The sequence below is a fragment of the Pseudopipra pipra genome, chromosome W (assembly GCF_036250125.1).
Source record: "Pseudopipra pipra isolate bDixPip1 chromosome W, bDixPip1.hap1, whole genome shotgun sequence".
NCBI lineage: Eukaryota > Metazoa > Chordata > Aves > Passeriformes > Pipridae > Pseudopipra > Pseudopipra pipra.
In genome coordinates, this window is record NC_087580.1 from 18,342,979 (window position 1) to 18,358,728 (window position 15,750).

The following is a 15,750-nucleotide window of genomic DNA, read 5'->3' on the forward strand; positions in this document are numbered from 1 at the left end:
TTTTGCTCCCAAGTCAAGACCCAATTAACTATTGTCAGGAGAGCCAAAGCAGACTTAAGCATTTGGTTTCTTCTCAGACAACCTCTCAATTACCCAAGGGGCCCTGGCCTTTGGAATTCTGCAATAATGCATCCCTGACTTGACTTGTTGGACCACTTCTACAATCAAGTGGGCACCTCTGTCTGATGACATTCCCAAATGTACCTCGAATCCAGGGATTCTTGGATTCAACAGTATTCCACTCACTTCCCCAGCCCGGTTGGTGTGACAAGGAACAGCCTCTGGCCACCCAGAGAAGGTATCCCCCAAGACCAGGAGATCTTTACACCCCCCTTTTCTGGGCAATTCAGTCACATCCATCTGCCAACATTCACCTACAACAATTCTACATTTTCCATCACCTGTTCCCACTCCAGTGGCAGGGTTTGGATTATTTCTCTTCCACACACCACACTGCTGACTCACTGCTTGTACAACTGGGGTCAGTTTTGGACCAAGAACCCACTTGGGCAAATGTTACAGTGCAGAAACAAATACAAACACAAAACAAGGATCAGTGGAGAAAACAAAGCCAGAGACCAAATGGGGGAACACCAAATAACCCACCCAAAGAGCTGGAAGATCCACATGTCTTAGAGGGACAGGATTCCCCAAAAGAATGCCTTATTGTCCAATGGGATCTTCCCCCATCCCAGACCAGTCCAGGGATCTGTGGTCTTCTCCAGGAAAGTCCTGGGGCCGGCGTGAAGATCCAGAGATCCCTCGGATCCACGGGAGATCAGGCAGAGGGTCCCATCTGGGGCCAGAAATGGTGCCCAAAAGCAGCAGAAAGCAACTCCTTAACCCCAGCTGGGAGGTGTTAAGAAGCAGGCATTCTTTAGGGCAGCGTGCTGGACGCCTGCAGGAGAGTTCTTCTAATCCAGCCTGCTCAGGGACACAGGCAGGGCTTGGGATTACACCCACTGATTCCAGAGGCATTGGATATTCCCCCTTACTGAACACATGTCCATTACTGTGCTTTACACAGTCACACCCCTATTGCAAGACCACTCTCTAGATACAGAAAGAGAAAGATCAGATTTTGCTCACAATCAGACATCTTTTGTTAAGGAACAGATACAAACAGGATTCACTGATGAGCCCAGACTAACAGATCTTCCTAAGAAGCACACCTGTTTGGTTCAGGAGCAGATACACAGGTGGAGTCCCATCCCACCACATTTGTACCAACAAATAGACCCAGTTTTAGCTCAGGAGCAGATACATGGAGACACAGCCCATTAGGTTGGAAGGTTCATCTAGAGCTCAGCTTTGGCTCAGGGGCTGTTGTTCAGCCTCAACACCTCAGTGACAGCCACACAGGGCTTTACATTACACACACAGTTTCCAGATTCCTTACAGAGTCTTGCTTACTTAATACAGACACTTGTGGGCAACACTTGGATCACCTTTGGCCCTAAAAAGACATGTAAATTTTCCTCCCACGTCAACAGTGTTTGAACTGTTGTCAGAAGAGCAAAACAAGAGTGAAGCATTTTGTTTCTGCAGTCAAGTGGGAACCTCTGTCTGATGACATTCCCAAAGGCATCCCAAATACAGGGAGGATTGCACTGAACAGGATTGCAGTCTCTTTCCCAACCTGCTTAGTGCAACAAGGAACAGCCTCTGGCCACCCAGGGAAGGTATCCCCCAAGACTAGGAGATCTTTACACCCCCCTTTTCTGGGCAATTCAGTCACATCCATCTGCCAACATTCACCTGCAGCATTTCTGCATTTTCCATCACCTGTTCCCACTCCAGTGGCAGGGTTTGGATTATTTCTCTTCCACACACCACACTGCTGACTCACTGCTTGTACAACTGGGGTCAGTTTTGGACCAAGAACCCACTTGGGCAAATGTTTCAATACTTTGCTTCACTCCAAGGAATACCCTCATGTTCCCCATCCACCAGGTCACAGGAGATTGGCTCAGGGACTATTATTTGCCCACTTGGGGGAACTGCCCAGCCTCCTGGAGCAAATTTTGCTCTAAGGTTTCAAGGAGTTGACAATCCTTAGCACTAGACTCATTTTCTTCTACTGGGAGAAGGATCTCTGTCAGGATCTCTGCCCTGGTGGGGGGGAGTTCTGTGCATCCAGAGATTTGTTTTCCATGCCGGACAAAGCTGCCCCCCCTGGGAAACAATTCCCAACCAGGACTTTCCAAGGGGCTGTCTCCTAAGTCAGCTCTGCCCCAATACACTTCTCCTCTAGTCTGGAAGCAATCCCGCTCTGGGCTTCCTTTGCTGGGGCTGGGGCAGTTGACAGGTTGCTTCTTTCCTTCCTGGCCCAGCCTCCCTTGTCCTTGGAGAATTCCAAAGCCCACGGAGGCTCCTGGGCTCTGGACTACTTGCACTTTGTGTTTGGGATACCCCATATCCACTCAGCCCAAGGAAATTCCACAGGGCCACAGTCTGACCCCAGCGTTGCTGCTCAGCATCAGTGGCATCAAAAGATCATCCACACCCTGCAATAAGGCTCCAAGAGGGTGGGTTTGGACTTCTCCATTCCTCCAGTCCCTTTGCCAGTTGAGTTCCAAATATTGGGGGGCTATTTTTAAACCCCTGCAAGAGGACCACCAAAGTCAGATGGGTTTTCCTCCCCGGCTTTGCATTTTCCCATTGGAAAGCAAAAAGCTCTTGACTTTCCCAACTCAAAGGGAGACACAAAAAGGCAGCTTTCAAACCTAATCCTGTGAAACAAATTAAACTCTCATTTAGGGGAGTGAGCAAAGTGTAAGGACTCGCTACGACTGCTTGTATATCTTCTACTCTGTTCTTTACAGCTCTAAGGTCTTGGACTAACTGGCATAGCCTTCCATTTGCCTGCTTGACTGGCAAAACTGGAGCATTCCATTTAGATTCACATTCTTTTCACAAGCAAAATTTCATCAATTGTTCTACAAAGGGTGAGAATCCCTTACAACTTTCTATTTGCAAAGGACATTGCTTTGGCCCCACCAACCCCACTCCAGGTTTCTCTGGAATTCTCACGGGTTCTGCTCTCTTGGATCATGGAGGCACCTCTCCAGCCCATCCTGTTGGAACCACTGCATCCCCAAGTGATGGTGGCAGATGGATTACTTCTGCTTCTGGAGACTCTCATGCAAAACTAGAAACTTCCCCAGAATTAGGCTCTGCAATAATAACCTATATTGGACCATTTTTCAATTGGATTGTGGCATTTCATTTTGCCAAGAGATCTCTCCCAAGCAGAGGCTTTGGGGAATTGGGGAAATACAAAAACTGGGGAGCCAACCACTGTTTTCCCAATTTCAAAGCCACAGCATTAAAAATGGCCCAGTTTCCCAATTCCCTGGCACACCAGACAATTGTTCTAGAATTGTCCCTTGAGTTTCATTTTCCCGGATTTAACACAGAGGAACAAGTTCCCACAGCCACAAACAATTGTGCTTAGCTTGGCTGGAACCAGATGTTCTGATGGGGAAGAATCCTCTGGTGCCCCCTCAGTTGTCTTCAGTGATGCCACGAGAGGGTTCGGAGGGTTCTGAAGTTTCAGTTGTGGACAATCCCATTTCCAGTGTCCATCTTTCTTACAGGATGCACAGGGACTGATCCCAAGTCTCCTGGGGGGATGTTTGAACCAGGCTGCCCACGCTCTCATCCTCTTCCTCTCCCCGGGGCACCATTTCCTCAGGGATTTCTTCCAGAACTGCAACTCCAACCTCCAACAATGTCCCCAAATTAGACTGATCTTGTCCCTCAGCTTGATTTTCCTTTCCGGGCTCACACCAAGGGCTCTGAGGGCGCTGCATTCACACCACAATCTTTCTGCCCTTTCACAGGTTCTGCAAAGTGAAAAACACATCACCAGACATAACCTCCTTCCACTTCTGCTCCCCTTCTCAAACAGCATCAACTGCAACAATGGATTCTAATTCAGTGTTCCAGAACAGCCACCCTTTGATTCCAACACTCCATTAAATTCTCCCTGGGAGAATTTACAAGTACAAAACAATATTGATGGATAAAACAAAGCCAGAGACCAAATTCCAGAATAACAAAGAACCCACCCAAAGCGCTGGAAGATCCACAGGTCTCAGATGAGCAGGATTCCCAAAATACCAAAGAACCCCAGTGTGCTGAAAGATCCATATCTTTGACATGGGCAGGATTCCCAAAAAGAATGCCTTGTTATCCAGTGGGATCTTACCTGTGTCCCAGACTGGGCTGGGGATCTGTGCTCTTCTGCAGCAAAGTCCTGGTGCTGGCGTGAAGATCCAGAGATCCCTCGGATCCGCGGGAGATCAGGCAGAGGTGTCCTGTCTGGGGGCCAAAAATGACACTGAAAAGCAGCAGAAACAAACTTCTTCACCCCAATTTGGAGATGTTAAAAAGAGCATTCTTCTTTATTCAGCATGCTGGGCGTTCAGAGGAGAGCTCCTCTAATCCACCGTGCCAAAGGACAGACAGGGCTGTTTATTACACACACTGTTTACATGTGCATTCAATAGTCTGGCTTACTTAATACAGATTCAGTACTTTGCTTTACACAGCCACACCCCTATTGGAAGTCCTTTCCTGGGCCTTCCGGGCCTTCTCTGTCATCCTGACCTCAGTTCTTGAGCAGCACAGCACCATTGTGTTTCACCACCAAATATAAAGTTTGTTCTTTCATTATCTGGGTACCCAGAGCTTAGTTTGCATCCTGCTGGTTTGGGACATCCCTTATCTAATTCTCTAGGACTTCTCCAGGATTACATTGTTCCTCATTTGGGCACTCCGGGGGACTGTGAGAAGAGTTTCTATTTCTTCTCTCAGTGGTTTGATGGAGACCATGAGGAGCTGGGAACTCATTGCAGGGACAGGAGGGAGCAGTTGGGAAGTACTAGGCAGGTGGGGGAGAGAACTGTTCAGAGAACAGCTGAGATACAGCTCGAGCAAGCTGAAAACTAAACTGTCATTTGGGGTCATCCCAGATCGATTGGATTTCAGCAATTACTCAACACAGGTGCCACCTCCTCCAGCCAAGCCCAGGAGATCAACCTCCTCAGCAGCTGCAAGAGCGGGATGTTCATGTGCCTGCTGCCATCTCCCCAAAGCCATTATCCCACTCCTGCTGACAAGATGGGCAAGATGAGCATCTACCTCCCAAGATCTGCTGCCGCAAGAAGAGCGTGTCCCAAAGGATGTCCTCAGCCTTCTCAGAGGGGACGTCAGATCCTCTCCAGGGATGGTCCCAGCCCTTCCCAACCCGGACTGGGCACCAGCTCCAACTCTTCCCTGGAAAACAAACAACAAATTCATGAACAGAGATTACAAACCAAAAGCGGAAACAAGAAAAAAAGGTAAAACATTAACATTCTGTCAGGGTTCTGAGGAAGGCCCAACCCCTCCAGGCCAAAGGAAAACCCCACCTCCTCCAGCTGAGGAAAACCCAGGCCTTCTCCCTGCCCTGCTGCACTGGCCCAAAGAAAGGCTCCTAAGCCAAGGCAGCCCAAGCCTTTCCTGGCCTGCAGCCCAAAGCAGCTGGTGTTCTGCAGCCCTGCCTTTGCTCCCCCCACGGGGGTTTGTTTTTGGCAGGCTGGCTGCCCCTGCCCCAGCCCCGCCCAGCAAAGGGGCAGTGGCAGAGGCTGGGGGCAGAGCCGGGCTCCCATTTCACAGCCAGCCCAGAGCACCCGCCCGCCCTCCTGCCAAGAAGCAGCTTGGCAGCCGGCTGAAGAATTCCTCAGGTTCCCCATCAGCAAAGGGGAACCTTCGGTGCCCAGCCAGGCTGAGCAATGCCCGTGTCCGGGAGCACCCCCTGGGTGTGGACTCATCTGCAAACGGCGTGTGGAGCACGGCTTGGAGGAAGGGGCCAGAATCAAAGTCCATCCTCTTCAGCTGGCCGGCGTCCAGGTCAACTGAGAGCTTGTCATCCTCGACGTCGTCCTCGATGTCTCCAGCAGCAGGCCCACCCGGCACAGCTTCTCCAGAGGCCCCTTCTCCTTCCCTGGGGGCCAGACCAGGCTGTCAGCGTTCTGCCGAGGGCCCAGCTGTCTGTGAAGTGGGACGAGCAAAACCAGGTTGGATGGTGGCCACCAGCACTTGGGAGACCGGGTCTGCAGCCCAGCTCCAGCACAAAGAGGGGCGTGTTCCCGTGGGATGACCCCCCCTCAGTGCTACAGGCTGACAAAAAAGTCTGGTTTCCTTTGCTTCTTATTGCCAAGAGATGTGTGGAGGTGTTACCTGCCAGGCCCCGGGATCAAAGGGAGCACGTGGATCTCTCCCGTCTTCTAGGGCAGGGGAATGCCCTGCACCCAAGGATGGCACAACAGGTCTTCCAGTGCTGGCCTGTCCGAGGGGCGGATGGACAAACACCACCTGATAAGGTGCTGGCAGCCTGGGGGGAAAATGGCCGGTCAGTTGGAGAAGGATCCTGTCCCCTCTGTCCCACTGTTCACGTGCCCAGGCTGTGCTGGCTGTGCTCAGGGCTGTGCCCAAACTTCTCCATCGATTCTCCCTTTTGGAGGAGAGCAGGATGGCAGGACACAGGCCACCTCCTCCAGCCACCCATGGGACACAAACAGCTTCAAGAGCGGCGTCCTCGTGAGCCCGCTGCCCTCTCCCAACACCGTTATTCCCCCCGTGCCACAAAGATTGGTATCCACCTGGAGAGACCCGTGCTGGGAACGGGAGCTGGTCCCAGATGGTGTTGGGGCCTTTGCGGAAAGGGTGCTTCCCGCAGACCATCTGGTAGAGCAGGATGCCCAGGGACCAGATGGTCGCCTCCTCGCCGTGGTAGCGCTTGAGGTAGATCCACTCTGGCGGGCTGTATGACAGTGTTCCTACGGAATACAGACGCAGTTCAGCAGGTGGATGCTGCCTGCTCCCAGAGCCTCACCCCAGCAGCCCTGGCAATGTGGGGCCTGCCCCAGTGGCACACGCTGTGACCCACTGCCTTCTCGCCGGCCCCTGACTCTTGGTTACAAACTCTGGGTTGGAGAAGAAGCCGCTGGTGTCCAAGAGGGCAGCGGAAGCCCTGGCAAGGCCCAACCATTTCATGCAAGGGAAAAACCCACCCAGTGGTGGGGAAAAGCCGTGCCTTCTCCCCGCCCCACTGCACTGCCCCCAACAATTCATCATAAGCCAAGGCAAACAAGGCGAGCGGAGCAGCCCAAGCCCTTCCTCGCCTGCACACCAAGCCAGCTGGTGCACAGTTCTGACCCCCTTCTCTGCTACCCTCATGGGGGTTTTGGTCAGGCTGGCTCCCCCCTGCCCCAGACCCAGCCCGGGACAGGGTGGGTGGCACAGGCTGTCGGCAAGGCCGGGGCCTGTCTCACAATAACCCCCCAGCCCCATCCAAAAGCAATTTGGCTGAAGAACTAATCCTGTTCCCCCTCGGCCAAAGGGGCAATCTCCACTGCCACACCCGGGCATGGCCATGCGATGCCCGGCACCAGGAGCATCCCCCGGCTGTGGGCTCACCTGCAAACTGGGTGTAGACCGTGTCCTTAAGGAAGGTGCCACATCCAAAGTCGAGGAGCTTGGCCTCGCCGGTGGCCAGGTGGAGGAGGATGTTCTGGGGCTTGATGTCCCGGTGCAGGACGCCGCAGCTGGTGCAGTGCCGCATGGCCTGCAGCACCTGGCGGAACAGCCCCCACGCCATCTCCTCCGGCAGGAACCCCCACGCCCTCAGTAAGCGAGAGAGGTCCTGAGACGGCTCCGGATGCTCCATGACCAACAGGAACCCGTTGGGGAGCTCGAACCACTCCAGCAGCTGGATGACACCAGGGAAGCCATTGGACACCTTGTCCAGCAGCACGATCTCCAGGGGGGCCCGGGTGCCGTCGGGCTGCGGGGGGACCACGGGGTCGTCAGTGGGGCTGATGCCGTGCCTGTCTGCCTGCTCCCCCTCGGCCAGCCCTGGATGCTCCCCGTCCCCCACGGAGCCCACGGCCACTCTCCCTCCAGGTGTCCCGGCGGCTTCCACCCTGCCGGGCCTCGGCTCGTCCCCGCCCGTCCCGCCCCGCTTTCTGCCGCTGGCCCCGCTCGCTCACCAGCTCGCCCCAGCGCCGGATGCCATCCCGGGACACGGCTTTGATGGCCACCTGCAAGCCGAGGGGAAGGGCGGGTTGAGCTCGCCGCCCGTCCCGCCCTCCTCCTCCTCCTCCTCCTCCTCCTCCTGCTGCACTCACCGGGGCTCCGTCCGCCAGGCAGGTCCCCGCGTAGACGCGGCCGAAGCCGCCGCTGCCCAGCAGCGAATGCAGCCGGTAGCGCTCGTGCAGCGGCTCCTTGGCCTTCGGTGCGGGCGAGACGTGGCCGTCAGCGTTGGGGCCGGGGCCCGGCACGGCCCCCGAGCGCCCCTCAAGCGGCCCGGGCCGGGCTTCCCCAGCCGCAGCGGGCAGCGGCGGCTCGCTGCCGGCGGCCGGGCTGGCGAGCGGCGGAGCTCTGGCCGGGGAAGCCGCCGAGGAGGCGGCAGCGGCCGCGGCGCCCGCGGCCCCCGCCGGCCCCGGCAGGCGCCGGGCTCGAGCCAGGCGGAGCCAAGGGGCGGCGAGGCCGAGCCCGTCCCACAGCCAGCCCCACAGGAGCGCCCAGCAGCGCCACAGCCGGCGCGCCGGGAGCCGGGCGAGGGCGAGACCGCGCCGGGCCGCCCAGGGCCGGGGACGGGGCGGCCCCGCCCGGCACAGGGGAACGGCCGGGGCCATGGCCCGGGCCGGCAAGGGGAGGGGGGACCGGGAACGGGACAGGGACAGCGGGAGTGGGACACTGGCACAGGGACACCGGCAATGGGACAGGGACAGCGGGAGTGGGACACTGGGACAGGGACACCGGCACAGGGACACCGGCACAGGGACACTGGGACAGCGGGACACCGGGAGAGGGAGAGGAGGACGAAGAGCTCGAGCAAGGAGAGCACCAACAAGAGTCAGACGAGAGCGCGTCGCTACAGTCGCTGCTGCCGCCGCTGCTGCTGCCGAAGCGCAGGGGCCGTTGGTCCGTTTGTCCGTTCCCCGTTGGCCCCCGCGAGCCCCGGGGGCAGCCCCGGCCGCTCCGCTCCCAACCAGCCCCGGCCGCAGTCACGGAGCTCCCCTTCCTCCCGCCCCACGCCAAGACCACGGCCTTTTGGAGCTGCTTCACTTTAGTTCAACTTCTTGGCTGCCAAGTTTGCAACTTCCCGCCGCTGCTCGGACCCCATCCCGCCCGCTCGGCCCGCGCTGCTGTCGCTTCCTCCCAGGCCAGCCGGGCTCGGCACTTGCCCCTCAACTTTGGCAAGGGCTTTGCTCAGTGAGGAGCCCCGGCACGTCCGGCCAGCGCCAGGCAGAGCCAGCCCCGGGGGAGGGCAGAGCAGGACGATCGGCAGGGGAAATGCAGCCCCTTGGGGTCAGCGCTGCTCCCCGACCACCCCAGGGCTCTTCCTGTTTTCCCGCCTGGTTTGAGGGAAAATCGGCGGCTGCAGAGAGGATTAAGCAGAAGAGAATTAGAAGACTCTTCTTGCTGCCCTTTGGATGCCAGTCCATCCTAATAAATGCAGGCTTAATTTGGAATGGACACGATGTAGCAGCTTTTTCAGCACCCAATATTTAACAGCTGCCTTTCAGGGGACAATGGGAAAAAGGGGGGAGAACGGGAGAAAAGGGGGGCTGGGACCTCCAAAGTGAGTGAGGAGGGGGCTGAGACTGTGAAACCGAGCAGGGCAGGGGGAAGAAACACCCCCAAACCGAGCTGGGGGGGAGCTGGGGATGGTGGGGATGATGGGAAAGGGGTGGGAGAGGGGAGAAAAGGGGTGTTGGACAGTGGGCAGGGGGACAGAGGGCAGGGGGTTGCCACATGGGTCTCCCCTATCCCCCATCACTTGAGCCCTGGAGCGGTTCCCTGGGGCTCTGGGAGGGGGCAGATCCGCCCTGGGAATGTCCACTGCTTCTGTAACCCTTTGTGTGCTTGCTCTGGTGACGATTGTGCACAGGTGCCCAACCCCCCTGTCCGTCCCTGGGGGGCTGATGGGGGGACTCCCCCACCCAGTAACTGGTGCTGCAGCAGCTGTGGGGCAGAGGGGGGTGGGAAAGGGGGGTCCGGGGTGGCCCCCTGAGCTCCCAACCTGCTGGGGGGGCTGAGGGCTGCTGGGGGGCCACCCCCTGACCTGTGTCCCTGCACACCCAGGGCTGTTCCAGGTCCTGGGAAAAGCCGAGTGAACGGCCCCGACCGGGAGAGGTTCCTGCCCGGGTACATCTCCAGCTGGGAGCAGCTCAGGCACTTCAGCAAAGATTTGGGCACCTGGGGGGGACACCCCGTGTGGGGAGACCTAGGCCAGGCACTGGAACAGCCAAGGGGAGTTCCTGGAGAACAGACAGGATCAGGGGACATGAACTGCTGGCACAACTACGAGAATGTGGCCCCGTTTGCCCAGCCTGGGAACCCCCATTTTTGGGGTAATCTCCCCAAATCCTCCCAAATATTCCCCTGAATCCCCAAATGCCTGGGGTCAGGGCTCTGGCTCAAGCTCTCGTCCCCTTCCCGGCGCAGGGTGGGTCTTTCCTCCTCAGAGCACCCTGGGCTGGCTTTGGAGACCCTCCTCCTGGGGTACCTTCGTGGCTTTCCCTCCCCGCTGCCTTCCTGCGCCGTGGAGCCCTTCAAAACGGCCTCTCCCACCAGGCTCTGCCGGGGGGATTTGTCCTCCGGGCTCTCCGTCCTCAGCTCGGGGCCTGGGGCAGGAGGGAAGAAGGACAGGGAGGGGATTTGCCTCTGGCCCAGAGGGAAGGCCAAGGACATCCCCCCAACTCCGGCCCCGGCAGGACGGCGGCGGCAGCGGGGTTGTCCTGCAGCCGGGGGCGATGCTCAGCTGGGAGATACAGGACAAGACAGGGGCAAAGGGGCACTGACTTCCTCCTCACCTGCCTGGGGGTCCTGGGGCATCTTCCTCTTCCTCGCAGCCTCCTCCTCCATCTGGCCAAGCTTTGGGAAGGAATTATTCTATGGAAACTCATTCCCTTCTGCCCAGAGTAACTCAAACTAATACACATATATCAGACTTACAGGCTCATGCCATAGAGTTTAGAGACAGACTTCCCAAAGGGATGAATTTTTCCTGGTTTAGGAGGGAAAACAAGGTGTGGGTGCATTGGGTTGGCGGTCCCTCTGTTCTGACCCACCCCAGGAAAAGAGGGGGGGGTAACCCAGGTTTTATCAATAATTCCTTTGGGGTGGATTAAAGCAAAACGACACTAAATAATCGGTGTCTGAAAACATATATTGACAAGATTTATTTTAACAATTTTGTATCAATAGGGATGTTAAGATTTTGGGTGCTGTCATAACCTTTCGGGGGAGGAGGAAAACAAATGCATAGGGGAGAGAAAGACAGGGTAAGAGTAAGGGAGAGCAAGAGAAAAAAAAGGAAAGATGAGAGTGGTATAATCACCACCCACTGGATCCAGCGACGTCTTGCATTCGAAGCACTTGTAGGGCCGTTCTCCGTTGTGGATGCACTGGTGGCAGATCAGGTTGGAGCTGCAGATGAAGCTCTTCCCACATTCCCCACACATGTAGGGCCTTTCCCTGCTGTGGATGTGCTGTTGGCAGATCAGGTGGGAGCTCTGGCTGAAGGTCTTCCAACAGTCCAAGCACTTGAAGGGCTTTTTCCTAGTGTGAAGCTGCTCATGGACATCCAGGTCAGGGCTCTGGCTCAAGCTCTCGTCCCCTTCCCGGCACAGGGTGGGTCTTTCCTCCTCAGAGCACCCTGGGCTGGCTTTGGAGCCCCTCCTCCTGGGGCACCTTCGTGGCTTTCCCTCCCCGCTGCCTTCCTGCGCCGTGGAGCCCTTCAAAACTGCCTCTCCCACCAGGCTCTGCCGGGGGGATTTGTCCTCCGGGCTCTCCGTCCTCAGCTCGGGGCCTGGGGCAGGAGGGAAGAAGGACAGGGAGGGGATTTGCCTCCGGCCCAGAGGGAAGGCCAAGGACTGTAGCAGGGGTCCTTGTATAACAAGGAATGAAAGACGCTCCTCGTGCGGTGGTGGGGTCAAAGAGAGCTTTTATTCAAATTTCCCACTCTTAAATCCCTGTGTACCATGTGACTTCTTCAGCCAATAGAGTTGTATGTGACTGCGCATGTCCCCTCGGGCCCCTCGGCCTGGCACATCCCCTGTGCATCCAGACATGCCTCCCACACATCCCCTCTCTCGAATATTTAAAAGAAGTCACAAAAAACAGTGCAAAAAACAGTGCAAACAACCAGAACATTGTAAACTACCAAGCTTCGCAGCGACCCAGCGCATTGCTTCGCTTAGCTTCTTAACTCTAACATAAACCTTTTAAAACTTTATATTCCTATAGGGTAGTGCAACTTGGATAACTATTTTATTAACTTGGGGCCTTTAGCCCAACTGTGTGTAAACTATAACCTTATTAATCTGAGGGTTTTTTAATAACTGGTGATTTCAAACTTTATTCAAAAAACAGGGTAAGCATATCAAAACTCAATTCTTTGAAAGTGACCTTGTGGTGTAGGTAATGTGGTTTTGTGAGGTATTCTGTGTTTTTATGTTTTCCAGTCACACAATTCTCTTATTCATTCACTCAACTCACACACGACGGCCGTCGTCATTCACGCACAAACATACACACACCAATATTTGCAGTTTGCTTGTCACCACATTGGTCATTTACATAAACTGAAACATAACAGAACTGTTTTTAAACTCCTGAGTTATCTGGTTCCTGCAGCTGTGATTGTGTATCCAAATAGGGCTTTACACACCTGGAGGGAATCCACTTCAGTTCTTTTCCTGTTGCCACACAAGCGTAACCTCTCCCCCAAGTCATAAGATCTAAAGGTCCTGTCCACTGTCCCGAAATCAAATCTTTCACCATGACTAGCGGCCTGGGAGAGGCAAACGCCTGAGATTTGTGCTGCTTCTCATATCTGCTTCTTTCAGCACTGTCACAATTTAAAAAATTGATAACATATGTGGCTTTCCACAAACGTTCTTGTGGACTACATAGCTTCTCCCCCCCTCTTTGTTTTATTAGCATCTCTTTCAGTGTGCGGTGTGCTCTTTCTACAATTGCTTGTCCCGTAGGTGAGTGTGGAATTCCTGTAATATGTGAAATTCCCCATTCTGATAGGAAGTTCCTTACCTTTTCAGAGACGTATGCTGGTCCATTATCACTTTTAATTTGTTTTGGAGTGCCAAGGGTAGCAAAACAGCTTAGCCAGTGTCTTATTACATCCTTGGCTTTCTCACCTGTGTGTGCTGTAGCAGTGATGTACTGTGAATGTGTGTCTACAGTTACATGTACGTATTTCAAGGGGCTAAATTCTGGGATGTGTGTAATATCTGATTGCCATATTTCATTGGATACTAACCCTCTGGGGTTAACACCTTCCTGAGATGGCATAGGGGTGATTTTTTGACAGTCTGGACAAGACAATATGATATCTCGGGCCTGATTGATAGTAATTTTAAATTGTCTCTTTAGAGAGCGTGCATTCTGGTGAAAAAATTAATGGGACAATTTTGCTTGCTCAAGGGTCCTAGGTACTGTGTTGAACATTGCTGCTTTGTCAGCTTCCCGGTTCCCTTCAGCTATTGGCCCTGGCATGTCAGTGTGAGACCTGATGTGCATTATATAGAAATCAAACCTTCTGTGATTGACAAGGAACCAAATAGAACGCATTTCAAACAACAAATGAGGGTTAGAAACATCCCGAAGAAATGAACATTCTAGACGTGAAACTAACCCTGCAGTATAACAAGAATCAGTGACAATATTAACAGGTTGTTCAGAAAACTTTTCCAAGGCAATACGAATAGCAGCCAGTTCCAGAACCTGCACAGAGCATTGGTTCATAGTCTGTACTTTTTGTTCCCATTGTCCTGTATCAGGATTCACCCAAGTCACTGCAGCTTTTTGTGATTGTCCAGATGCATCTGTAAAAACTGTGAGGCCTTTTATTGGCTCACTTCTGCATCTAGTCGTGGTTCTTAAAGGCAAATTACCGATTTCTGCCCAAAGTTTGTGCTTAGGGAGATTAACTGAAATGTTACCATCAGAACCTGCTAAGGCAGCTTGGAACTCGGTGTCCTCAGCCAGCATCCAAGCTAAATTGTCCTTCGTGGCTGGAATGTAGATGACCGCTGGATCCCTTCCATCCAGTTCCTGTAGTCGAGCTCTGCCTTTAATAACAAGCTTAGCAAACATTTCATTAATTGTCCATACAGTTTTATGTGGGGTGTGGGGCAGAAATAGCCATTCTAGAACCAGCAGTGGGTCCTTTTCAGTCTGGTCCCACTGAAACAAGACTGCAAATGGTTGGTACCTGCTGGGAACTAAGGCCAGGCAGATTTGCAGTTCAGGATCTCTCCTTCTGCTCTGCCTAGATTCTATTGCCTTGGCACAAATGTCTAACGCCTGTTTTGCCTCTGCTGTCAGAGACCTGTTAGACGTCAGATCAGAGTCCCCCTTTAGTAACACAAAGAGAGGGTGTAGCTCCTCTGTGGTTAAGCCTAGAATAGGCCTTAACCAATTAATAGCTCCCAGGAGTTTTTGCAACTCATTTAAGGTTAAAGTGTCTTTTACCTCGAGTTGCAGTGGCTGTGGGGAAATCTGTTGCTGCGTGATTCTCCATCCAAGATAGGTCCAGGGCTGCGATCGCTGGATTTTCTCTGCTGCAACCTGCAAGCCTGCTTCTTGGACAGCATCAGTCAAGGCAGTAACAACAATTTGCAGTTCATTTTCTGTGGCCATGCTTATTAAAACATCATCCATGAACTGATATATTATTGCAGAGGGGAAACGCTTTCTGATGGGTTGAATAGCATTTGCAACTACTGTTTGGCATATGGTTGGACTGTTCTTCATCCCTTGAGGGAGAACAACCCAGTGATACCTTTGCATAGGCTGTGAGTTGTTTAATGCTGGAATGGAAAATGCAAACCTTGGGGCATCCTCGGGGTGCAGGAATATGGTAAAAAAGCAATCCTTTAAATCAATTATTGCCAGAGGCCAGTTCGCTGGGAGCATAGCAGGTGAGGGTAATCCTGGTTGCAATGTTCCCATGGACTCAATGACTGCATTTACTGCTCTGAGATCCTGAATCATCCTCCATTTGCCAGATTTTTTGTGAATGCAAAATACAGGAGTGTTCCAGGGACTATTTGTTGGCACAATGTGTCCTGCTTCTAATTGTTCCTCTACAAGCATTTTTAAATGTTCAAGCCTTTCTTTTTTCATGGGCCACTGGTCTACCCAGACCGGCTGGTCACTTTTCCAGACCAGCTTAATCGGTGCTTGGGACGGCTGACCAATGGCCCCTATTGAAAAACCTGGCTGCTTGCAGGAGGTATTTGCATGACTGTGCCAAACTGTGAAAGTATATCACGTCCCCACAGAGAGCAAGGGATTGGAGCTATGAATGGAGCTACCTTTGCTAATTGTCCCTCCGGCCCCAAGACAGTGAGTACTTGAGCACTCTGTCTGGGTCTTTGTGTACCTCCCACCCCTTGAATGGTTGCAGCTGGGCAAACAGTGGGCCAGTCAAGTGGCCATTCCAAGTCTTTTATGATGGAGACATCAGCTCCCGAATCCACAAGGCCTGTAAATCGGTGTCCATTAACCTGGCACATCATGACTGGCTGTGTGGCTGTGATGGCTGCTGCCCAGTAAACTTGTGGTTGTCCCGTGCTGCCAAAGGCCCCTGAACCCCGCTCCCTCCCCCCCTCCCCTGCAGGCGACGCACTGTAGAAGGGGATTAACTGAGCAAGCTTCTGTCCTTTC

At 53.9% G+C, this 15,750-nt stretch overlaps 1 protein-coding gene and 1 long non-coding RNA gene across 2 annotated transcripts; both read right to left on the reverse strand.

Moving 5' to 3' along the window:
- Window positions 1-2,890: 2,890 nt before the first annotated feature.
- On the reverse strand, window positions 2,891-4,566 carry LOC135406443 (uncharacterized). Its single transcript, XR_010426253.1, has 2 exons — window positions 4,214-4,566; window positions 2,891-3,848 (listed from the first exon to the last, which is right to left on the reverse strand). It is a non-coding gene; the product is annotated as an uncharacterized LOC135406443 (long non-coding RNA).
- An 804-nt stretch (window positions 4,567-5,370) lies between these two features.
- On the reverse strand, window positions 5,371-8,769 carry LOC135406437 (serine/threonine-protein kinase pim-1-like). The gene is made up of 5 exons (XM_064640823.1): window positions 8,040-8,769; window positions 7,468-7,834; window positions 6,651-6,827; window positions 6,229-6,382; window positions 5,371-6,039 (listed from the first exon to the last, which is right to left on the reverse strand). The coding sequence occupies exons 1-4, from the start codon at window positions 8,685-8,687 to the stop codon at window positions 6,276-6,278; spliced, it is 1,299 nt and encodes a 432-aa protein (XP_064496893.1). The 5' UTR covers window positions 8,688-8,769; the 3' UTR covers window positions 5,371-6,039; window positions 6,229-6,275.
- Between the last annotated feature and the right edge of the window lie 6,981 nt (window positions 8,770-15,750).

Coding starts and splice junctions, on each gene's coding strand:
- LOC135406437 (XM_064640823.1), bottom strand. CDS start 8,687: ATGGCCCCGGCCGTTCCCCTGTGCCGGGCGGGGCCGCCCCGTCCCCGG. Junction 7,835..8,039: donor TCCGGCGCTGGGGCGAGCTG/GTGAGCGAGCGG, acceptor GTCCCCCCGCAG/CCCGACGGCACCCGGGCCCC. Junction 6,383..6,650: donor CCCAGCACGGGTCTCTCCAG/GTGGATACCAAT, acceptor TTTTCCCCCCAG/GCTGCCAGCACCTTATCAGG.